Source organism: Anomaloglossus baeobatrachus, chromosome 10 (assembly GCF_048569485.1).
Source record: "Anomaloglossus baeobatrachus isolate aAnoBae1 chromosome 10, aAnoBae1.hap1, whole genome shotgun sequence".
In the NCBI taxonomy this organism is placed as follows: domain Eukaryota; kingdom Metazoa; phylum Chordata; class Amphibia; order Anura; family Aromobatidae; genus Anomaloglossus; species Anomaloglossus baeobatrachus.
Genome location: NC_134362.1, coordinates 187,868,578 through 187,892,711, shown reverse-complemented (window position 1 = coordinate 187,892,711; position 24,134 = coordinate 187,868,578). Strand labels below are relative to the sequence as shown.

Sequence of the window (24,134 nt, the reverse complement as noted above, 5' to 3'; positions counted from 1 at the left end):
TTTCGGTGCGTTTTTGGTGCGTTTTCGGTGCGTTTTTGGTGCGTTTTTACCGCTGGTTGCTCCCTGCGTTATTGTGCCAATTATCTATGGCAAAAAACGTAGTTAGCTGCAGAAAAGAAGTGACTGCTCATTCTTTTTCTTAAGAAAATCTACTGAAAGAATTTTCTTAAGAAAAAAACGCAGTGTGCGCACAGCTAATTTTTTTTGCCATAGGTTTTGCTGGGGAATGTCTGCAGAAAGGTTACAAGAATTTCTCAAGAAATTTCTGCAGCAAAAATGGACCCAAAACGCAGGTAAAAAACGCAGTGTGTGAACATAGCCTAATGGTTGCCAGCAGGTAGCCTGTGCCTAATGGTGGCCAATAGACAGACTGTGCCTAATGGTTGCTAGGAGACAGACTGTGCCTAATGGTGGCCAACAGACAGACTGGGTCTAATGGTTGCTAGGAGACAGACTGGGTATAATGGTGGCCAACAGACAGACTGGGTCTAATGGTTGCTAGGAGACAGACTGTGCCTAATGGTGGCCAACAGACAAACTGTGCTAAAGATGAGGACAATTTTTCTTTTTCTGAAATACATGATTTGTTGTCTAAAAATAATTCATACAATTGATTGTTTTTGTTTTATATGTTGTGCCTTTTGCCATCTATAGCATGTGTTGCCCTATCAATGGCTATAGGATGGGTTAACAGAGAATCTGTCAGTGAGCTCATTCTAATTGTCCAATGGGAAAGTTTTAACTCTTTTATCTCTTCTCTGCTGTTTTATGACTTTAGACCAACTTAATATTGAATGTGCAAAGAAACAAAAAGCCCGTAAAAGCCAAACGGTGCAACTTTTAATTAAAGCCTTTTGCAGAGTTGCGGATGCCCCGGAACGTCTCTTTTCCATTCTTCCAGAAAATGTAATAACTTCCCAGTCTGTGTTTCCCGCAGTCACCGGACAGGTCTTGCGCTGTGATGTGATCGTGGATCTGATAGTGACTCTGGAGATTGAATCTCGGACTCGGGAGCTGTACGTGGACGACGCTCCGGTGGAGCTGACTGTGGCTGGCCTGGACAAAGAAGGTGTGGAATTATCCGGATATCACTCCATCTATTTATCCTCTGTTTCCCGGCTTCCCATATGCCAGGAGGTGGCGCTCTCCTGAAGAATTTACTGTTCACAACCGCGGCATGGACGTGCCGCTGACCCAAACTATGCGTTAGGGGGTGTCACGTCAGGTATGAGAGGACTACTGGTGAGCGGCGCAACATCTCGGGAACACCAGGGTAGCAATACAACGGAAGGCCCTGGCACTAGAGAGAGGGGAGTGGGGTCACCTCCTAATACTCACCTGAGGCTGATCTCTGTACTCCCTAATGTCCCTAGACGGGTCCTTACCCCCTGCGCCATCTCGTACCTAGGTCCTTGCTGGCCCTTAACACACCCTGACTACCAAAGTCCAACGACATGCTAGTCTCGCCACTGCAATGAGACAACACAAGCTAGGTAAGACAAACAGGTGAGGAAAGACACAACAAATAGGACTCCACAGCTTCTCCAGCATGAACTTTTCAGTTGCAACAGAAGTGACACCCCAGCTTTTCCAAAGACAGGCTCCTTCGAACTTCTCAGTTACAACAGAAGTGACACCTCAGCTTTTCCAAAGACAGGCTCCTTCGAACTTCTCAGTTACAACAGAAGTGACACCTCAGCTTTTCCAAAGACAGGCTCCTTCGAACTTCTCAGTTACAACAGAAGTGACACCTCAGCTTCCCCAAAGACAGGGTCCTTCGAACTTCTCAGTTGCAACATAAGTGACACCTCAGCTTCTCCAAAGACAGGTTCTTTTGAACTTCTCAGCTGCAACAGAAGCGACACCTCAGCTTCTCCACAATCAGGCCCCTTCAAACTTCTCAGTTGCAACAGAAGCGGCACCTCAGCTTCTCCACAGTCAGGCTCCTTCGAACTTCTCAGTTGCAACAGAAGTGACATCTCAGCTTCTCCACAATCAGGCCCCTTCAAACTTCAAACTTCTCAGTTGCAACAGAAGCGGCACCTCAGCTTCTCCACAGTCAGGCTTCTTCGAACTTCTCAGTTGCAACAGAAGTGACATCTCAGCTTCTCCACAATCAGGCCCCTTCAAACTTCTCAGTTGCAACAAAAGTGACACCTCAGCTTCTCCACAATCAGGCCCCTTCAAACTTCTCAGTTGCAACAAAAGTGACACCTCAGCTTCTCCACAATCAGGCCCCTTCAAACTTCTCAGTTGTGACAGAAGCAACACCTTAGTTTCTCCTGAGACTGGTTCATTCAAAATGGACAGCATAGGCATGAACTATAGTCGGCATAGGGAGGAGTGACGGACTGGCTGCTGCTGGAGTTATAGCTATTTGTTAGATCACTGCAGGATAGAAATGAACCTTAACCCCTTCAGTACCAGATAGAATTAAATATGCTCCAACTCAGAGTAAATAACGAGTGGGCACTAAAGAGGATCTGTGATCTACAATGCACTGTGACCTTCTGATCCCAGATCCCCCCCGAAATCACATCAGGCCGGGACACACTCATGAAAGGGGGTATTTGAGATTTGTTTAAGGGACATTCAGGGATATAATTTGGTATGGTGACTTTTTTGTAGGGTTAGAGGCCATAATACTGGCCTTGACCCTAACCACTGTTACGTCACAATTCATATGGTCACGGATTTTTCAAAATTGCTTCCACTAAACGTCAAATGAATTCCGAGCGGAAGAGACGCAGCCACTTGGGGATTCTTCGGCAGATACATATTAGATTTTTCCAAATTAAAGTGCCCTACTAGGAAGAGGCAATCAGAGATCATCTGATCGTAGCATTGAGCTGCAACACTTTGTGATTGACAGGTAATGTCTTCAGCAGCTTGGCCGGTATAAGCTTCCAGTGGATGGTGATGATGGATGAATCTACAGGAATCCCTGAAACTTCTACAAAGATAAGGTGCAAAAAAGGGGAACATAAAGGATAAATAATTGTATATGGCAATCTGTGCATTTGGCTCTGAGGGTGGAGGCTCAGTGTAGATGCTTTTCTTCGGGATGTTTGGATGTGGAGTTGCTAGCAGTGGCGTAACTAGATTTCGATTGACCCTTGTGCAAAATTTGGACCTGGGCCGCCCCCTTATGTTGGTCAGATGTCTGTATATGTATACATTTAGTATTCTAAATCCTATAAAGACATACGAGTGCCCCCCCCATTATGTAGTAATGTCTCCCATCCTATTCTAACGTCCCCCATCCTGGTATCCTTCCTTGTAAATATGTCCCCCATGCTGGTATATATGCCCTCCATCCTGGTATGTCCACCATCCTGATATATATGTCTCCCATCCTGATATATATGTCTCCCATCCTGATATATATGTTCCCCCATCCTGATATATATGTCTCCCATCCTGTTATATATGTTCCCCCATCCTGATATATATGTTCCCCCATCCTGATATATATGTTCTCCCATCCTGATATATATGTTCTCCCATCCGGATATATATATCTCCCATCCTGGTATGTATGTCCCCATCCTGGTATACATGTTCCCCCATCCTGATATATATGTCTCCCATCCTGATATATATGTTCCCCCATCCTGATATATATGTCTCCCATCCTGATATATATGTCTCCCATCCTGATATATATGTCTCCCATGTCATCCCATGTCAGCATCCTGGGCCTCTCCTGGTATATACAGTCCCCTTCCTGCTATCTACTATCCCCCCTCCTGGTATATACGTCCTCCTCCTGGTATATATGTCCCCATCCTGATAAATATGTCTCCATTCTGTCTAATGCAAAAAAACACAACATTGTACTCACCATCCCTGGATCCCACGTCGCGCAGCGTACTCCTGTGCGCGCAGTGGCCAGCAGCTTTCATTGATGTCAGTGCTATTGCAATGCATGATGTCATTGTCATGCGCCGCCTCAGCCACTGGGTCGCAGATGAAAGCTGCCGACTTCTGTTTGGGCTGCAGCGTGTATCGCCGTGCAGGGACCCGACCTGCCTCTGCACCGCGATGCATTTCAGCTGAATGTGTGGCCTCGGACGCACATCCAGCTGAACCAGAAGCTGGGGCTGGCGGGGGCCTTGCACCGCCGGGCCCAGTTGCGATTCCTACGACCGCAATAGTTCCGCCCCTGGTTGCTGGTATTATATCACTCATACCATTATATGAATATTTGTGCTTTTCTGCCTTTAGGATTCTGCGTTACGCAGAGACACAGTATTACATCCCCCAGTATATCACACTGATGGAAAAAGCTGGAAGACAGGGAGACATTGTCTTAGTGTCTGGGGTCAGCACAGGAGCCAGTGATGTCAAAGTGCGGATAGAAGGCGAATTTTACAAGGTAAGATCGGACATGTTCTTTACGCGCTGCGCTGGTTTTGGCAGTGTTTGTATTTTTCGACGGTTTCCATTGATGAGCTCTATTTCCCGCAGCACGTACCTGTTACCAGTATCCGCCTGTTGGTCCTGGAGAAGATATTCCTGACCCCGTGCTGCGAGGTCCTCCTGCTGGCGATGGCTCGTGTCCGCTTCCAAGTGCACACACTGGTGGAGCATAAAGTTACAGGTGCCGAGACAATGGTGGGAAATGGGGACCCAAAAACCCAATGAAGATACATTACTGATTCATTTTTTTTGGGATCTGCAGTGATGGATCCTCCTTTGGCAAATTATAAAGTACAGCTGGAGAGCCAGGTGCCATCTCCAGGAGGCGACCCCCACCTCCCCGTGGCCGATCTTGAAGACACGTCCCTTACAGTGACGGCTCTGCAACTGGGCTGCGCCAACCTCATCTTTACACACAAGAGTATCCTACACCACTGATATACGATCCCTGCAATCTATTATTCCTATATGGCCAGATCATTGATTAAAGAATAATTAGAGGGGTATTCCCTTCTCCAAGACCCTATCCCAATATGTAGTAGGTGTAAGAATACTAATATTAGCAAATACCTCCTATTAGAAATGTAGTATAGTTCTCCTGATTAGCTGTCTTATACCTCATGTGCAGGGCATTGTAGGGCCTTAGATATCCATGGTTATGATCACTAGCAATTAACAAACTGTCACAGAGTGGTCATAAGTTACTCATAGTTACAGTTAGTTAATTGCTAGTGGCCATAACTATGGATATCTAAGGACCTGCAATGCCCTGCACATTAGGTAAGAGACATACATAATCAGGAGAACTATATTACATTTATAACTGAAGGCATTTGCTATTATTATTATTATTATTATTATTACTACACCTACTACATATTGGGATAAGATCTTGGAGCTGGGAATATCCCATTTAACTTTTATTTCTATATTTCGTAATAAATTTGTATGAAACTTTGCAAATCACTTGATTAGCAGATTTGTGTTCACTTTGTAAGTGACTTTGAAAACCACAGCTTTCCCCATTATGTTTTCCTGCCTTCAGCTGCATTGATATCAGAAAAAGCTAATTAGGAGTACAGATGATGGCAGTGATGGGTTAGCACCTGCGGCGCACTAATTCTGGGGAGAAACTGCTGCAGGAGATTATTCTAATGAGCAGAACACTCGGAAGAGGAGAGAGTACTGTACTCCTAATGAGCATGCTCAATACTCAGAGGAAGAGGCAGGAGCTGACCCATGACTACCATCATCTATAATCCTAATGAGCATGCTCAACACTCAGAGGAGGAGACAGGAGCTGATACATCACTGCCATCATCTATACTCCTAATGAGCATGTTCAATATTCAGAGGAGGAGACAGGAGCTGACCTATCGCTGCCATCATCTATACTCCTAATGAGCATGTTCAATATTCAGAGGAAGAGACAGGAGCTGACCCATCACTGCCATCATCTGTACTCCTAATGAGCATGCTCAACACTCAGAGGAGGAGACAGGAGCTGACCCATCACTGCCATCATCTATACTCCTAATGAGCATGTTCAATATTCAGAGGCGGAGACAGGAGCTGACCCATCACTGCCATCACCTGTACTCCTAATGAGCATGTTCAATATTCAGAGGAGGAGACAGGAGCTGACCCATCACTACCATCATCTGTACTCCTAATGAGCATGCTCAACATTCAGAGGAGGAGACAGGAGCTGACCCATCACTGCCATCATATGTACTACTAATGAGCACGCTCAACACTCAGAGGAAGAGACAGGAGCTGACCTATCACTGCCATCATCTATATTCCTAATGAGCATGTTCAGCATTCAGAGGAGCAGACAAAGGCTTACCCATCACTGCCATCATCTGTACTCCTAGTGATCATACCTAATACTCAGAGGAAGAGTCAGCAGCTGACCCACCACTGCCATCATCTGTACTCCTAAGGAGTACGCTCTAATATCAATGTAACTGAATGCAGGAAAACAGACTAAGGAAAAGCAGAGGTATGGAAGCGACTCACTTACATTTTTTTTACAGGATTGAAGACGAATACCCAAATAATGTGTTTTGCAAAGTTTCAGAACTTTCCATGCTGGAGAAATTCTTAAAAATAAATGAATAAATGTTTAGCTACTTTTTAAAGCTTTGCAGATCCTCTGCTCCACTTCTTTGTTATGTCCCCTGGTGGGCTGGTGTGGTCCATATAATACTCTTCCTTGTATTTATGTGATGTAAAGGTGTGTTACTGATTACTCAGCATGACATTAGATATTCACATGCACGGTGGCTCCAGTCTCCCTAACTGCACAGTGTGTGTGGTGGAGCCGGGATTCCTCGGTAAGGTTTGCAACCCTTCTTACACACCTCCATAGGCTAAGATCAGCAAGAAGCACCTACCGTAGCACGTCATGGCTATATCACTTCCCTCAGGGTTTTCCATTCGTCCTGGAGACCTCTGGGTTCTGGAGACAGAAAAGGTGTACGAGATCAGCATTGAGGTGTATGACAAGACAAGCAGCCGTCGGGTCTATCCCTCACAGGTATGGACACTAATAATTCAAAGAATGAATGATATTGGTATTTACAAGTTCCCCTATCTTAAAGGGGATCAATAAATAGATATTTTCTTTGTCGCTCCATTGGGAGACCCAGACAATTGGGTGTATAGCTTCTGCCTCCGGAGGCCACACAAAGTATTACACTTTAAAAAGTGTAACCCCTCCCTTCTGCCTATACACCCTCCCGTGCATCACGGGCTCCTCAGTTTTGTGCTTTGTGTTGAAGGAGGCACACATTCACGCAAGCTCCACATTTTAGTCAGCAGCAGCTGCTGATTATATCGGATGGAAGAAAAGAGGGCCCCAGGGCCCCCGGCATGCTCCCTTCTCACCCCACTAAGTCGGCGGTGCTGTTAAGGTTGAGGTACACATTGCGGGTACAGAGGCTGGAGCCACATGCCGTTTTCCTTCCCCATCCCTTAGAGGCTCTGGGAGAAGTGGGATCCTATCCGGTCATCCAGGCACTGGGACCGGGCTCCCTCCGCAGCCCCTGTGGGAATCTGCCGGACAGGAGACTTAATATCTTCAGGGACAGGCCCTGCATCCAAAAGGTACTCTGTGTCCCCTTGGGGACGGTGTATGGAGCGCTCGTGTCACTGACACCGCAGCGGCTGCTGTATTTTTATGACGGCCGGGACTACCGCACCGACCGGGCCTGTTTGTCGGCCGCGGTATTAAATTTAGTCCCCGGCTTCTGCGGCCTAGTACCATAACTCCCGCCCCCGGGCCTGCCAGTCAGGGGTAAGGGCGGGACGGTCGACTTGACGTCGACAGTGAGGGCTGGAGCATACTTTAGGTGTCCTCCTCCCCCCTCACTGATCACTGTGGGGCACCAGATTCCCGCACTTTATTAGTCGCCGCCCACGGCCCCCTCCTCCCCTGAGAGCTCCGGCAGCCATTTTTACATCATTCTGCCGGTGGAGGATTTCAGGAACGAGCTCTGCAGCTCTGGGAGGCCCAAGGCAGGGAATCTGGTGGTCACACAACCGCTTGGGCGGTCGGTAAGTCACACCGGTCACCGGTGCTGGTCCCCCTGGGGTGCCGAAGTGTATATATTTATAGATATAAGGCCGCATTGTTTTTGCTGGCTATATACCCTCAGTGATCACTCTCCTAGGACACAACAGCATGTCGTTCACAAGGAGCAAGGGTGCCAAGACACAGGGTTATTTTGCAACCTGTACCTCTTGTGCGGCTATGTTACCTGCAGGTTCCACCTACCCTCACTGTGAGCAATACTCGGCCCCTGTTGCACTCGCTCAGCCGGAGCCTCGGGCACTGGTGGGACCCTCGGCTCAGGTAGAACCGCCGGCTGCCCCTATCCAGGTGACAGGGACAGAGTTTGCAGTTTTGGCTGAGAAACTCTCTGAGTCGCTTTCACAATCCATGGCTCAGTCTATGGACAGATGGTCTGCTAAGATACTAGAAGCCTTGCAGTCCAGACCGGTCCTTACACAGGCCCCGGGCACTGTAGGATCATCGCCCCCAGGGCCCTCTCGGGCTGCGCCGCAGCGTGCTCCTGGGGTGGCCCCTATGTCTCACGGGGAGGACTCCGGCACGGACCGCAGTCCCAGACCGGCTAAGCGGGCTCGCTGGGAATCTTCCCCGACTTCATCACGCTGTTCGGGGTCTCAGCTTGATGACTCTCTGGAGGATGAAGCGGACGTCGCAGCTCAGGGCTCTGAACCTGACGTTGCTCTCAATCTTGATACACCTGAAGGGGACGCCATAGTAAATGACCTTATAGCGTCTATCAACCAGGTGCTAGATCTCTCTCCCCCAACTCCACTTATAGAGGAGTTGGATTCGCAGCAGGAAAAGCACCAGTTTAGGTTTCCCAAACGTACACGGAGTGCGTTTTTCGATCACTCTAACTTGAGAGAGGCTGTCCAGAAGCACAGAGCATTTCCGGACAAGCGCTTTAATAAGCGCCTTAATGACACACGTTACCCCTTCCCCTCTGACGTAGTTAAGGGTTGGGCTCAATGTCCCAAGGTGGATCCGCCAGTCTCTAGATTGGCGGCTAGATCCGTAGTTTCAGTGGCAGATGGTTCATCGCTCAAGGATGCCACTGACAGGCAGATAGAGCTCCTGATGAAATCCATCTATGAAGCCACAGGTGCGTCTTTTGCCCCGGCCTTCGCAGCCGTGTGGGCACTCCAAGCTATCTCAGCTTGTTTGTCTGAGATTAATGCGGTCACACGTACCTCTGCTCCGCAAGTTGCGTCCTTGACTTCTCAAGCGTCGGTATTTTCATCCTACGCCATGAATGCCGTCCTGGACTCTGCTAGCCGTACAGCGGTAGCATCCGCCAATTCGGTGGCAGTCCGCAGGGCCATGTGGCTACGCGAATGGAAGGCAGACTCTGCTTCCAAGAGGTTCTTAACCGGTTTGCCATTTTCCGGCGACCGATTGTTTGGCGAGCGATTGGATGAAATTATTAAGCAATCCAAGGGAAAGGACTCGTCCTTACCCCAGTCCAAGCCAAACAGACCTCAGCAACGGAAAATTCAATCGAGGTTTCGGTCCTTTCGGCCCTCAGCCAGGTCCCAACCTTCTTCGTCCAACAGGCCACAGAAACTCTTATTCATAGCGGTCTAAGTCACGTCCGCCAAAGGCCGCCGGAGGCACCGTCTCCAAGGCGGCCTCCTCATGACTTTCGGCCTCCCCAAACCGCATCCTCGGTCGGTGGCAGGCTCTCCCGCTTTTGCGACGCCTGGTGGCCAAATGTCCAAGACCGATGGGTGAGAGACATTCTGTCTCACGGTTACAGGATAGAGTTCAGCTCTCGTCCCCCGACTCGTTTCTTCAGAACATCTCCGCCCCCCGAGCGAGCCGAGGCACTTTTTCAGGCGGTGAACACTCTGAAGACAGAAGGAGTTGTGATCCCCGTTCCCCTTCAGGAACGTGGTCGCGGGTTTTACTCCAACTTGTTCGTGGTGCCAAAAAAGGACGGATCATTCCGTCCCGTTCTGGACCTCAAACTGCTCAACAGACATGTGAGAACCAGACGGTTTCGCATGGAATCTCTCCGCTCGGTCATCGCTTCGATGTCCCAAGGAGACTTCCTAGCATCAATCGACATCAGGGATGCGTATCTCCATGTGCCGATCGCACCAGAGCATCAACGCTTCCTGCGTTTCGCCATCGGGGACGAACACCTTCAGTTTGTGGCACTGCCGTTCGGCCTGGCGACAGCCCCACGGGTCTTCACCAAGGTCATGGCATCCGTTGTGGCGGTCCTACACTCTCAAGGCCACTCGGTGATCCCTTACTTGGACGATCTCCTAGTCAAAGCACCCTCCCGGGTGGCATGTCAACACAGCCTGACCGTGGCTCTGGAGACTCTCCAGAGATTCGGGTGGATCATCAATTTCCCAAAGTCAAAGCTGACACCGACCCAGTCACTGACTTACCTCGGGATGGAGTTTCATACTCTCTCAGCGATAGTCAAGCTACCGCTGGACAAACAGCGTTCGCTGCAGACAGGGGTACACTCTCTTCTTCGGGCCCAGTCACACCCCTTGAGGCGCCTCATGCACTTCCTGGGGAAGATGGTGGCAGCAATGGAGGCAGTCCCCTTTGCGCAGTTTCATCTGCGTCCACTCCAATGGGACATTCTCCGCAAATGGGACAGGAGGTCGACGTCCCTGGACAGGAACGTCTCTCTTTCCCTGGCAGCCAAAACCTCTCTTCAGTGGTGGCTCCTTCCCACTTCTCTGTCGAAGGGAAAATCCTTCCTGCCCCCATCCTGGGCTGTGGTCACGACGGATGCGAGTCTATCAGGGTGGGGAGCGGTTTTTCTCCACCACAGGGCTCAGGGAACCTGGACTCCGACAGAGTCCTCCCTTCAGATCAATGTTCTGGAAATAAGGGCAGTGTATCTGGCCCTGAAGGCGTTTCATCGCTGGCTGGAGGGCAGGCAGATCCGCATACAGTCGGACAACGCCACGGCGGTCGCGTACATCAACCATCAGGGCGGCACGCGCAGCCGTCAAGCCTTCCAGGAAGTTCGGCGGATTCTGCTGTGGGCGGAGGCCACAGCATCCACCATCTCCGCAGTTCACATCCCGGGCGTAGAAAACTGGGAAGCAGACTTCCTCAGTCGCCAGGGCATGGACGCAGGGGAATGGTCTCTTCACCCGGACGTGTTTCAAGAGATCTGTTGCCACTGGGGAACGCCGGACGTCGATCTCATGGCGTCTCGGCACAACAACAAAGTCCCGGCATTCATGGCACGGTCTCAAGATCACAGAGCTCTGCCGGCGGACGCATTAGTTCAGGATTGGTCGCAGTTTCGACTACCTTATGTGTTTCCTCCTCTGGCAATGCTGCCCAGAGTGTTACGCAAGATCAGGTCCGACTGCCGCCGCGCCATCCTCGTCGCTCCAGACTGGCCGAGGAGGTCGTGGTACCCGGATCTGTGGCACCTCACGGTCGGTCAACCGTGGGCACTCCCAGACCGACCAGACTTGCTGTCTCAAGGGCCATTTTTCCATCTGAATTCTGCGGCCCTCAACTTGACTGTGTGGCCATTGAGTCCTGGATCCTAGCGTCCTCAGGGTTATCTCAAGATGTCATTGCCACTATGAGACAGGCCAGGAAACCAACGTCCGCCAAGATCTATCACAGGGCTTGGAGGATCTTCTTATCCTGGTGCTCTGATAAGGGTTTTACCCCCTGGCCATTTGCCTTACCCACCTTTCTTTCCTTCCTTCAATCCGGAATGGACAAGGGTTTGTCTCTCGGCTCTCTCAAGGGACAAGTTTCGGCGCTTTCCGTGTTTTTTCAAAAGCGTCTAGCCAGACTTCCGCAGGTCCGCACGTTCCTGCAGGGAGTTTGCCACATAGTCCCACCTTACAAGCGGCCGCTGGAACCTTGGGATCTTAACAGAGTGCTAAGGGCTCTTCAGAAACCACCCTTCGAGCCGCTGCGGGATGTCTCTCTATCACGTCTTTCGCAGAAGGTGGCTTTTCTAGTGGCGGTTACGTCGCTCCGTAGCGTGTCGGAGCTAGCAGCGTTGTCATGCAAAGCCCCCTTCCTGGTTTTTCACCAGGATAAGGTGGTTCTGCGTCCGGTCCCGGAATTCCTCCCTAAGGTGGTATCCCCGTTTCATCTCAATCAGGATATTTCCTTACCTTCATTTTGCCCTCATCCAGTTCACCAATGTGAAAAGGATTTGCACTTGTTAGATCTAGTTTGAGCACTCCGGCTCTACGTGTCTCGCACGGCGCCCCTGCGCCGTTCAGATGCGCTCTTTGTCCTTGTCGCTGGCCAGCGTAAAGGGTCGCAGGCGTCCAAGTCAACCTTGGCTCGGTGGATCAAGGAACCGATTCTTGAAGCCTACCGTTCTTCTGGGCTTCTGGTTCCTTCAGGGCTGAAAGCCCATTCTACCAGAGCCGTGGGTGCGTCCTGGGCATTGCGGCACCAGGCTACGGCTCAGCATGTGTGTCAGGCGGCTACCTGGTCTAGTCTGCACACTTTCACGAAACACTATCAGGTGCATACCTATGCTTCGGCAGATGCCAGCCTAGGTAGGCGAGTCCTTCAGGCGGCGGTTGCCCACCTGTAAGAGGGGGCCGTTTTCGGCTCTTTTTATCGAGGTATTCTTTTACCCACCCAGGGACTGCTTTTGGACGTCCCAATTGTCTGGGTCTCCCAATGGAGCGACAAAGAAGAAGGGAATTTTGTTTACTTACCGTAAATTCCTTTTCTTCTAGCTCCTATTGGGAGACCCAGCACCCGCCCCTGTTCCCTTCGGGCTGTTGTTCTGTTGTGTACACATGTTGTTCATGTTGAATTGTTCCTTTGGTTCATAGTTTCAGTTCTCTGAACATCCTTCGGATTGAATTTACCTTAGACCAATTTATAAGTTTCCTCCTTCCTGCTTTTGCACCAAAACTGAGGAGCCCGTGATGCACGGGAGGGTGTATAGGCAGAGGGGAGGGGTTACACTTTTTAAAGTGTAATACTTTGTGTGGCCTCCGGAGGCAGAAGCTATACACCCAATTGTCTGGGTCTCCCAATAGGAGCTAGAAGAAAAGGAATTTACGGTAAGTAAACAAAATTCCCTTCTTTTTAACCTGGTGTAAATGCCGCTGTTCTCCCGAATCCGGCGATGTTTTTCTTTTCTTGCTGCTCCTCCGTGTTCCTGAGATATGGCCCCATCTTCCTTGTATATAAATCTATTATTTGTAGCCAAGTGGGCATGGTCATCTTATTAAGGAAAATGCCCACTTGGCTAACAACACTAGATTTATATACAGGGAAGAAGTGGCCATATCTCAGGAACGGAGAGGCGCAGGAACAAAAGAAAAACAGCGCCGGATTCAGGAGAACAGCGGCGTTTACACCAGATAAAAAAAATTTACATATTCATTGAAATTGACAGATCCCCTTTAAGATGGTGGAACTTGCACTTACATCTCTTTAAGGTGTCTACTACATATAAGCTCAATATTTCTTAAGATCCTCACCAGATTTCCATTCTTCTTCCATTGATGTTAACAGAACCTGCAGATTAGCGGTCACTTTCCCTTCGATTTCTTCATTTTGATGTTTTCCTCTAAAAACGGGTCATACCACGTGGTACGCGCCATCCAAACTGGAACCACAACCGTCAATGCGTCACTTACTGGTGTCGATCACGAGGTAAGAAATGAAAGACATACACAAAGTATAACAAAGCAGTAATGGTGGCTCCTATGTCTACTGGTGTCCTCCGAATCCAGTATGGTCACAGTCACAGACATTGCCTTGGATCCTTCGGTCTTCTGGAAAATAAATATTTCTCGTGTCATTGACAGGATGAACTCTTGATGTTTCCAAACCCAATTTCCCAGAAACAAGAAGTGAAGATTTTGTTGCCCACTACCGTCTCTCCTCAAACTCTGGTATTGCCCGCTTACCCAAGAAATGCATCCCATACCTTCATGGTAAAGGTGAGACTGGAAAAACCTTCTGTTCTCCCAAATATACAAGTCATCAGTTATACAAATACCAAATATATTGTATGAAATGTTAACGCTATCCCCATTTCATAGGATAAAATATAACCTGGGGTTTATCCTTTCATTCTCTATAGAACTGCTGGAGAAAACCAAAGCTAGGCAGTCCCATAGACAATGAATGGCGCAGAAATGCACTATCAGCAACATTGGGATCCTATTTAGCATTACCTGACAAACTCCTCAGTCCTAGAGACAATGAAAGAAGCTGTGGTCACACATGTGTGCTAACTTCCCCGTCAGTATATGCCTATTTCTTTGTCGCTCCATTGGGAGACCCAGACAATTGGGTGTATAGGCTATGCCTCCAGAGGCCACACAAAGTATTACACTAAAAGTGTAAAGCCCCTCCCCTTCTGCCTATACACCCCCCGTGCTCACGGGCTCCTCAGTTTTTATGCTTTGTGCGAAGGAGGCAGACATCCACGCATAGCTCCACAGCTTGGTCAGCAGCAGCTGCTGACTAGGTCGGATGGAAGAAAAGAGGGCCCATAACAGGGCCCCCAGCATGCTCCCTTCTCACCCCACTTTGTCGGCGGTGTTGTTAAGGTTGAGGTACCCATTGCGGGTACATAGGCAGGAGCCACATGCTGTTTTCCTTCCCCATCCCTTAATGGGCTCTGGGTGAAGTGGGATCCTATCGGTCTCCAGGCACTGGGACCATGCTCCCTCCGCAGCCCCTGGGAATCTGCTGGATAGGAGCTGGGTATCGTCAGGGACAAGGCCCTGCTACTATGAGGTACTCTGTGTCCCCGTGGGGACCGCGCATGGAGCGCTGGTGCCATACACATTACAGCACTGCTGGATGTGTTAGTGCGCCGGGCATGGAGCGCTTGTGCCAGACACTTTCCAGCTCTGCTGGGTGTGTTAGTGCGCCGGACATGGAGCGCTTGTGCCAGACACTTTCCAGCTCTGCTGGGTGTGTTAGTGCGCCGGACATGGAGCGCTTGTGCCAGACACTTTCCAGCTCGGCTGGGTGTGTTAGTGCGCCGGACATGGGGCGCTGGTGCCAGTCACTTTCCAGCACTGCTGGGTGTGTTAGTGCGCCGGACATGGAGCGCTTGGGCCAGACACTTTCCAGCTCGGCTGGGTGTGTTAGTGCGCCGGACATGGGGCGCTTGTGCCAGACACTTTCCAGCACTGCTGGAGGTGTTAGTGCGCCGGGGGACTACGCGCGGCCGCGCTTATTGCCGGCCGCGCTTATAACTTTAGTCCCCGGCTTCTGCGGCCTAGTGTCGTTTGTTCCCGCCCACAGGCCTGCCAGTCAGGGGAAGGGCCGGACGCTGCACAGATCGTCAGCGCCGAGGGCTGGAGCATACATTAGTATCCTCCTCACTCAGTACACTGGGGCACTAGATTCCCGCACTTTTCTTGGGCACGCCCACGGTCTCCTCCTCCTCACAGAACGCCGGCAGCCATTCCTGTCAGCGATTCAGACGCTGGAGAGGAGAGACAACAGGGAGACCCAGGCAGGGAATTTGGTGACCACACAACCGCTCTGAGCGGTCGGTAAGCAGCACCTGTGGTGCTGGCCCCACTGAGTACCGAAGTGTATATATATATATAGGCTTATAGGCTATACATTGCACTGTACGGTCGCTCTGTTGATTCTTGGCTATATACCCTCCTGGTTGTTCTCAGAGGAGACAACATGTCATCTGCAAAAAGCAAGGGTGCCACAGCACAGGCGTATTTTGCAACCTGTACCTCATGTACAGCTGTACTACCGGCAGGTTCCACTGACCCTCATTGTGTGCAATGCTCGGCCCCTGTAGCACTTACTCAGCCGGAGCCTCTGCTACAGGTGGCCCAGGTGGATCCACCTGCTACCACTGTCCAGGTGACAGGGACGGAGTTTGCAGCCTTTGCTGACAAACTGTCTGAGACTATGGATAAATGGTCTGCTAAAATACTGGAAGCTTTGCAGTCCAGACCGGTGATTCAGGCCCCGGGCTCTATCCAATCCTTGACCCCTGGTCCCCCTCATTTGGAACAGCAAAGTGCCCCGGGGGTAAACCATAGGTCCCAGGGTGAGGTCTCTGACACGGACTGCAGTCCCAGGCCGCCCAAGCGGGGTCGCTGGGAAATTCCCTCCACTTCATCACACTGTTCAGGGTCCCAGCAGGGGGACTCTCTGGAGGATGAAGCGGAGGTATCAGATCAGGATTCTGATCCTGAGGCCGCTCTCAACCTAGATACACCTGAAGGTGACGCAGTAGTGAATGACCTTATAGCGACCATCAATCAGGTGTTGGATATTTCTCCCCCAGCTCCTCCAATTGAGGAGTCTGCTTCTCAGGAGAAATTCCGTTTCAGGTTTCCAAAGCGTACATTAAATATGTTTCTGGATCACTCTGACTTCAGAGACGCAATCCAGAAAAACCGAGACTGTCCAGACAAGCGTTTTTCCAAGCGCCTTAAGGACACACGTTATCCCTTCCCCCCGAGGTTGTCAAGGGCTGGACTCAGTGTCCTAAGGTGGATCCTCCAATCTCCAGACTGGCGGCTAGATCCATAGTTGCAGTGGAAGATGGGGCTTCACTCAAAGATGCCACTGACAGACAGATGGAACTATGGTTGAAATCCATCTATGAAGCTATAGGCGCGTCTTTTGCTCCAGCATTCGCTGCCGTATGGGCACTCCAAGCTATCTCAGCCTGTCAGGCGCAGATTCATGCAGTAACACGTACATCTGTCCCGCAAGTGGTGTCCTTAACCAATCAGGCGTCGGCGTTTGCGTCCTACGCCATTAATGCTATCCTGGACTCTGCGAGCCGTACGGCGGTGGCATCCGCCAACTCGGTGGTACTCCGCAGGGCCATGTGGCTACGTGAATGGAAGGCAGACTCTGCTTCCAAAAAGTTCTTAACCGGTTTGCCATTGGCTGGCGACCGCTTGTTTGGTGAGCGATTGGATGAAATCATTAAACAATCCAAGGGAAAGGATTCATCCTTACCCCAGTCCAAACCAAACAGACCTCAACCATGGAAAGTACAATCGAGGTTTCGGTCCTTTCGGACCGCGGGCAGATCTCAATTTTCCTCGTCCAAAAGGCCTCAGAAAGATCAGAGGAACTCCGATGCATGGCGGTCTAAGTCACGTCCTAAAAAGACCGCCGGAGGCACCGCTCCCAAAGCGGCCTCCTCATGACTTTCGGCCTCCTCAAACCGCATCCTCGGTCGATGGCAGGCTCTCCCGCTTTTGCGACGCCTGGCTGCCACAAGTAAAAGACCGATGGGTGAGAGACATTCTATCTCACGGTTACAGGATAGAGTTCAACTCTCGTCCTCCGACTCGTTTCTTCAGAACATCTCCACCCCCCGACAGAGCCGAGGCTCTTATGCAGGCGGTGGGCACCCTGAAGGCGGAAGGAGTGGTGATCCCGGTTCCTCTTCAGCAACGGGGTCACGGTTTTTACTCCAACTTGTTCGTGGTGCCAAAAAAGGACGGATCCTTCCGTCCCGTTCTGGACCTAAAGCTGCTCAACAAGCATGTGAAAACCAGGCGGTTCCGGATGTAATCGCTCCGCTCCGTCATCGCCTCAATGTCCCAAGGAGATTTCCTGGCATCAATAGACATCAAAGATGCTTATCTCCACGTACCGATTGCGCCAGAGCATCAGCGCTTCCTGCGCTTCGCCATAGGGGACGAACACCTTCAGTTCGTAGCACTACCTTTTGGCCTGGCGACAGCCCCACGGGTCTTCACCAAGGTCATGGCAACAGTGGTGGCAATCCTACACTCTCAGGGACACTCGGTGATCCCTTACTTAGACGATCTCCTTGTCAAGGCACCCTCTCAAGGGGCATGCCAACACAGCCTGAACATTGCTCTGGAAACTCTCCAGAGTTTCGGGTGGATCATCAATTTTCCAAAGTCAAATCTGACACTGGCCCAATCACTGACATATCTTGGCATGGAGTTTCATACTCTCTCAGCGATAGTGAAGCTTCCGCTGAACAAACAGCGTTCACTACAGACAGGGGTGCAGTCTCTCCTTCATGGTCAGTCACACCCCCTGAGGCGCCTCATGCACTTCCTAGGGAAGATGGTGGCAGCAATGGAGGCAGTTCCTTTTGCGCAGTTTCATCTGCGCCCACTTCAATGGGACATTCTCCGCAAATGGGACAGGAAGTCGACGTCCCTCGACAGGAACGTCTCCCTTTCTCGGGCAGCCAAAGCTTCCCTTCAGTGGTGGCTTCTTCCCACTTCTCTGTCGAAGGGGAAATCCTTCTTGCCCCCATCCTGGGCTGTGGTCACGACGGACGCGAGCCTGTCAGGGTGGGGAGCGGTCTTTCTCCACCACAGGGCTCAGGGGACTTGGACTCAGACAGAGTCTTCCCTTCAGATCAATGTTCTGGAGATAAGGGCAGTGTATCTTGCCCTAAAGGCGTTCCAGCCGTGGCTGGAAGGCAAACAGATCCGAATTCAGTCGGACAACTCCACAGCGGTGGCATACATCAACCACCAAGGCGGGACACGCAGTCGGCAAGCCTTCCAGGAAGTTCGGCGGATTCTGCTGTGGGTGGAAGCCACAGCCTCCACCATATCCGCAGTTCACATCCCGGGCGTAGAAAACTGGGAAGCAGACTTTCTCAGTCGCCAGGGCATGGACGCAGGGGAATGGTCCCTTCACCCGGACGTGTTTCAGGAGATCTGTCGCCGCTGGGGCATGCCGGACGTCGACCTAATGGCGTCCCGGCACAACAACAAGGTCCCGACGTTCATGGCACGGTCTCAAGATCACAGAGCTCTGGCGGCAGACGCCTTAGTTCAGGATTGGTCGCAGTTTCAACTCCCTTATGTGTTCCCTCCTCTGGCACTGTTGCCCAGAGTGTTACGCAAGATCAGGGCCGACTGCCGCCGCGCCATCCTCGTCGCTCCAGACTGGCCGAGGAGGTCGTGGTACCCGGTTCTGTGGCATCTCACGGTGGGCACTACCAGACCGACCAGACTTGCTGTCTCAAGGGCCGTTTTTCCATCTGAATTCTGCGGCCCTGAACCTGACTGTGTGGCCATTGAGTCCTGGATCCTAGCGTCTTCAGGATTATCTCAAGAGGTCATTGCCACCATGAGACAGGCTAGGAAACCAACGTCCGCCAAGATCTACCACAGGACGTGGAAAATATTCCTGTCGTGGTGCTCTGCTCAGGGTGTTTCTCCCTGGCCGTTTACCTTGCCCACTTTTCTGTCCTTCCTTCAATCCGGATTAGAAAAGGGTTTGTCACTAGTTTCCCTTAAGGGACAAGTCTCTGCGCTCTCTGTCTTTTTTCAGAAGCGCCTAGCCAGACTTCCACAGGTACGCACGTTCCTGCAGGGGGTTTTTCACATCGTACCTCCTTACAAGCGTCCGTTAGAACCCTGGGATCTGAACAGGGTACGGATGGTTCTTCAGAAACCACCGTTCGAGCCAATGAGGGATATTTCTCTCTCACGCCTTTCGCAGAAGGTGGTTTTCCTAGTAGCAGTCACTTCGCTTCGGAGAGTGTCTGAGCTAGCAGCGCTGTCATGCAAAGCCCCCTTCCTGGTGTTTCACCAGGACAAGGTGGTTCTGCGTCCGGTTCCGGACTTTCTCCCTAAGGTGGTATCCCCCTTTCATCTCAATCAGGATATCTCCTTACCCTCTTTTTGTCCTCATCCAGTTCACCAATGTGAAAAGGATTTGCACTTGTTAGATCTGGTGAGAGCACTCAGATTCTACATTTCTCGTACGGCGCCCCTGCGCCGCTCGGATGCACTCTTTGTCCTTGTCGCTGGCCAGCGTAAAGGGACACAAGCTTCCAAATCAACCCTGGCTCGGTGGATCAAGGAACCAATTCTCGAGGCTTATCGTTCCTCCGGGCTTCCGGTTCCCTCAGGGCTGAAGGCCCATTCTACCAGGGCTGTGGGAGCGTCCTGGGCTTTGCGGCACCAGGCTACGGCTCAGCAGGTGTGTCAGGCGGCTACCTGGTCGAGCCTGCACACTTTCACGAAACACTATCAGGTGCATACCTATGCTTCGGCAGATGCCAGCCTAGGTAGGCGAGTCCTTCAGGCGGCGGTTGCCCACCTGTAGGACGGAGCCGGTTGCGGCTCTATTATGAGGTATTATTTACCCACCCAGGGACTGCTTTTGGACGTCCCAATTGTCTGGGTCTCCCAATGGAGCGACAAAGAAGAAGGGAATTTTGTTTACTTACCGTAAATTCCTTTTCTTCTAGCTCCAATTGGGAGACCCAGCACCCGCCCCTGTTTTTTGTGTACACATGTTGTTCATGTTGAATGGTTTCAGTTCTCCGATATTCCTTCGGATTGAATTTACTTTAAACCAATTATAATTTTTTCCTCCTTCTTGCTTTTGCACCAAAACTGAGGAGCCCGTGAGCACGGGGGGTGTATAGGCAGAAGGGGAGGGGCTTTACACTTTTAGTGTAATACTTTGTGTGGCCTCCGGAGGCATAGCTATACACCCAATTGTCTGGGTCTCCCAATTGGAGCTAGAAGAAAAGGAATTTACGGTAAGTAAACAAAATTCCCTTCTTTTTATACAGATATAAGTTCAAATGCAGCTAATAGCAGATCTGGCATCTAAGAGATACAAAAAAGTATCATGCGTCAAGTTAGTTTTTTAACATCTTTGCAAAAATGTTCATCAGCAGCAGAAAAAAAGTATCTGATTAAACACATAGCTGCATAATAAGTACAGACACTCCCAGCATCCACACAGCTTAGCCACACCACCTGAACAAGTCTTTGTTCCAAAAGTGAAATCCCACACCCTAAGAACTTTTTAACAGACTTGAAGACAATTGCTTTATCTCATGGTTGTTTTGAAGTAGTTCTTACTCCAATTAAAAGTTTCTGGGATTCATTCTACGGTGCTAGTAAAAATGTAAGAAATACACAGGCATGTGATTTCCACAGCTCTCCAAAGGAATTCAATGAGAAATAGACCTTTTATACTCTTCAGATATATAGGCGTACTATGCACAAGTTTAGGCGTTTCTTACATAATAGCAAATAGTAGAATACATAACTGAATAATAAGTACAGACACTACCAGCATCCACCCAGCTCAGCCACACTCCCTGAACAAGTCTGTGTTCCAAAATTGAAATCCCACACCTTAAGAACTTTTTGGAAGGCCTGAAGACATTGCTTTATGTCATGGTTGGGCTGATGTAGTTCTTACTCCAATTAAAAGTTTCTGGGATTCATTGTACGGCACCAGTGAGAATTAAAGAAATACACAGGCATGGGATTTCCAATGCTCTCCAAATGAATTTAATGAGAATCAGATCTTTTATATTCTTCAGAAATATAGGCGTACCATGCATAAATTTAAGTGTCTCTTACATGATGGCAAATAGTAGAATACATAACTGCATAATAAATGCAAACACTCTCAGCATCCACCCAGCTTAGCCACACTCCCTGAACAAGTCTATGTTCCAAACATGAAATCCCACACCCTAAGAAATTTTTGGAAGGCGTTTCTTACATGATAGCAAATAGACATACATAACTATATAATAAGTATAGACACTCCCAGTATCCCCCCAGCTTAGCCATACTCCTTAAACAAGTCTTTGTTACAAAAGTGAAATCCCACACCCTAAGAACTTTTTGGCAGGCCTGAAGACATTGCTTTATCTCATGGTCGTGTTGAAGTAGTTCTTACTCCAATTAAAAGTTTCTGGGATTCATTCTACGGCGCTGGTAAGCATTTAAGAAATACACAGGCATGTGATTTCCAAAGCTCTCCAAATGAATTTAATGAAAATCAGATCTTTTATAATCTTCAGAAATATGGGCGTATAATGCACAAATGTAGCCGTTCCTTGCATGATAGCAAATAGCAGGATACATAACTGCATAATAAGTACAGACACTCCCAGCATCCACCCAGCTTATCCACACTCCCTGAACAAGTCATTTTTCCAAAAGTGAAATCCCACACACTAAGAACTTTTTGGAAGGCCTGAAGACATTAACTCCTTTCTTACTTCAGCCGACACAATTTTTTTTTTGTGTAAGCTATAATATACCCAAAACTTTACACAAGATGTTCTCTTTAGGCCGAGGGAGGCAGCGGGAACGTCTCCTGGTTTTCCACAAACAAGAGCATCGCAAGTATTAATACCAGAGGCTTCGTCATAACGGGAGGACAACCCGGCCGCTGCCTTGTCCAGGCTAATGACATCATGAACCCGCTACATAGTGGTCAGAGCCACGTAAGTAATGCAGGACTGCTTATGTTAGGACATTTGTTTACAGATCCCTAAAGTTCACTTTTTTCCCAACTCGAAAACGTACAAAAACTTTTGCCCACTACAACCTCTTTCTACTCTTCTGGAGTTTCCCGCTGTGATCTTGCTTTGTGTTTTCATTCCTATCCAGGTTTTGGTGCTCCCGGTCATCTCTTTGGAGCTTCTCCCATCCAATGCTGACACTCAGGTAGGCCGGGAGATAAATATTCCGGTAGTGGTGTATGGCCAATATCAGGACGCCATTTTTCCCTTCGTAAACTGTTCTCTGCTTCCGCTGCACATCAGCATGGACAAGGGTGGAATCTTCAGCATCCAAGATGGTAAGATATACCGTATACCAACAACTATGTACAATCGGTCAAGACGACTGACTGTCTTCTATTATAATAGAATACAGAAATTCCGGCGCACACCAATACATTAGTGTTTGTAGATAGTGATGGGCACCAGAATGGTTCTCTTTAGGCAACTTTGACCATGACCAAAGTCCACTTGGTGGCGCTGCTACATCGCAACGCTATACAAGTGAAAGGAGTCACATTGTGCCAACTCCACTACCAAGATAAGCAAGTTGCAAAAATCAGTTTTTTTGTGACTTACTTTCCCCGCAATAGTGTAGGTGTCACAATATGACCCCTATCACTTTTACAGTAGCGACGCCAAGCATATTTCGATTGCTCATCGGCTGTCGTAGACTAAGCCATTGGAACATAAAACCTTCTTAGGCTACTAATCTAATTCCTTGGCAATAGATAGGTGCACGTTTGCTCCTCCATCATGCTCCTGCCTGAAGATATTTGCACAAAGCCCCGGACACATTGTCCTCAAAGTCAGTGTAACGACAGATGAAGGGGAATACCACAACGACGCCATGTTCTCAGCCTACAACCCTCTTAAGGTACGTTTACATCCTCCTGATCCCGGCATTTACATACTTATATACACTTGGCTTTCATCTGGTTGCAACTCTTCTTCTTGCAGGCGGTTGATCCGGTGCACACCTCTGTGCTTTCCCTCCACTCCACCAAGGTCATGGTATTTGAAGGTGGTCCAGGCCCATGGGTTCTCGAGCCAACCTGTTTCTTTAGGTGGCTCACTGCTGAAGACTGGAGCAGCGTTCACATACACCAAATTGGATCTCCGACGAAGGCAAAGAAGAATCTACACACGTATGAGGTCCAGTGCACCAAACTGGGAGAACAGGTGAGCGAAGGACAGAAGACTTCCACCGTGTTGGACACATGAATTGCGGAGATAAAAAACAGCTGGTATCCTGCAGGTTTTGACATTTCAATTGGGAAATAATCCTGGAACTCTAAATCCGAGACCGTCGGTGGAAATGGTGGAAGTCAATCTCATCTGTGCTTTTCCTGCGGGCATGTCCTTGTATCCGGTGTATTCGGCACTCGATGGAGCTCCACCATGTCCCATCCTGAAGCATAACAAGCAATTTGTAAGACTTTTACCCTTGATCAGTTCCTTCTGTAGGTATAGTAAATCCATCGCAAGGACAACATATCATAGCCTGTCGATGTCCTTTATTTAGATCCCTGTATCCATGTTGAGGGACACAAAACTGGAGCTGTTTATCTTCGACCAGCACCGGAGGAAATTTGATAACTTTAGCTCACTGGCAATGGATTGGACCTCTTCCAACGAGACCACCGCTCTTCTTCCTCATGGCCAGGGCATGCAAGAGATAGCAAAGAGTGATGGCACTGGACAGACATGGTTACATGGTGAGTGGTGGTTATGCTTAAATTACAGAACATATGGGCAAGACGTTTCGATAACTGTTGATGAGAAATTGTAAATATGTAACTTGTGCCATAAGGAGTGTGTTAGTTTTGCTACAAATTAGCTGAAGACTGCAACTCCACCAGTGAAAGCAGCTAA

At 49.5% G+C, this 24,134-nt stretch overlaps 1 protein-coding gene across 1 annotated transcript in view; it reads left to right on the top strand.

The window, feature by feature from the left end:
- LOC142254393 (nuclear pore membrane glycoprotein 210-like) overlaps window positions 1-24,134 on the top strand; it is a 25,571-nt gene extending 1,437 nt beyond the window's left edge. The window contains exons 4-19 of the mRNA XM_075325434.1: window positions 938-1,069; window positions 2,873-2,966; window positions 4,228-4,378; window positions 4,471-4,603; window positions 4,685-4,843; window positions 6,693-6,761; window positions 6,855-6,964; window positions 13,493-13,633; window positions 13,789-13,923; window positions 22,047-22,202; window positions 22,369-22,558; window positions 22,991-23,136; window positions 23,220-23,441; window positions 23,518-23,691; window positions 23,785-23,977; window positions 24,100-24,134. Coding sequence (XP_075181549.1) covers window positions 938-1,069; window positions 2,873-2,966; window positions 4,228-4,378; window positions 4,471-4,603; window positions 4,685-4,843; window positions 6,693-6,761; window positions 6,855-6,964; window positions 13,493-13,633; window positions 13,789-13,923; window positions 22,047-22,202; window positions 22,369-22,558; window positions 22,991-23,136; window positions 23,220-23,441; window positions 23,518-23,691; window positions 23,785-23,977; window positions 24,100-24,134 — 2,240 coding nt within the window. The remainder of the gene's footprint in view (window positions 1-937; window positions 1,070-2,872; window positions 2,967-4,227; window positions 4,379-4,470; window positions 4,604-4,684; window positions 4,844-6,692; window positions 6,762-6,854; window positions 6,965-13,492; window positions 13,634-13,788; window positions 13,924-22,046; window positions 22,203-22,368; window positions 22,559-22,990; window positions 23,137-23,219; window positions 23,442-23,517; window positions 23,692-23,784; window positions 23,978-24,099) is intronic.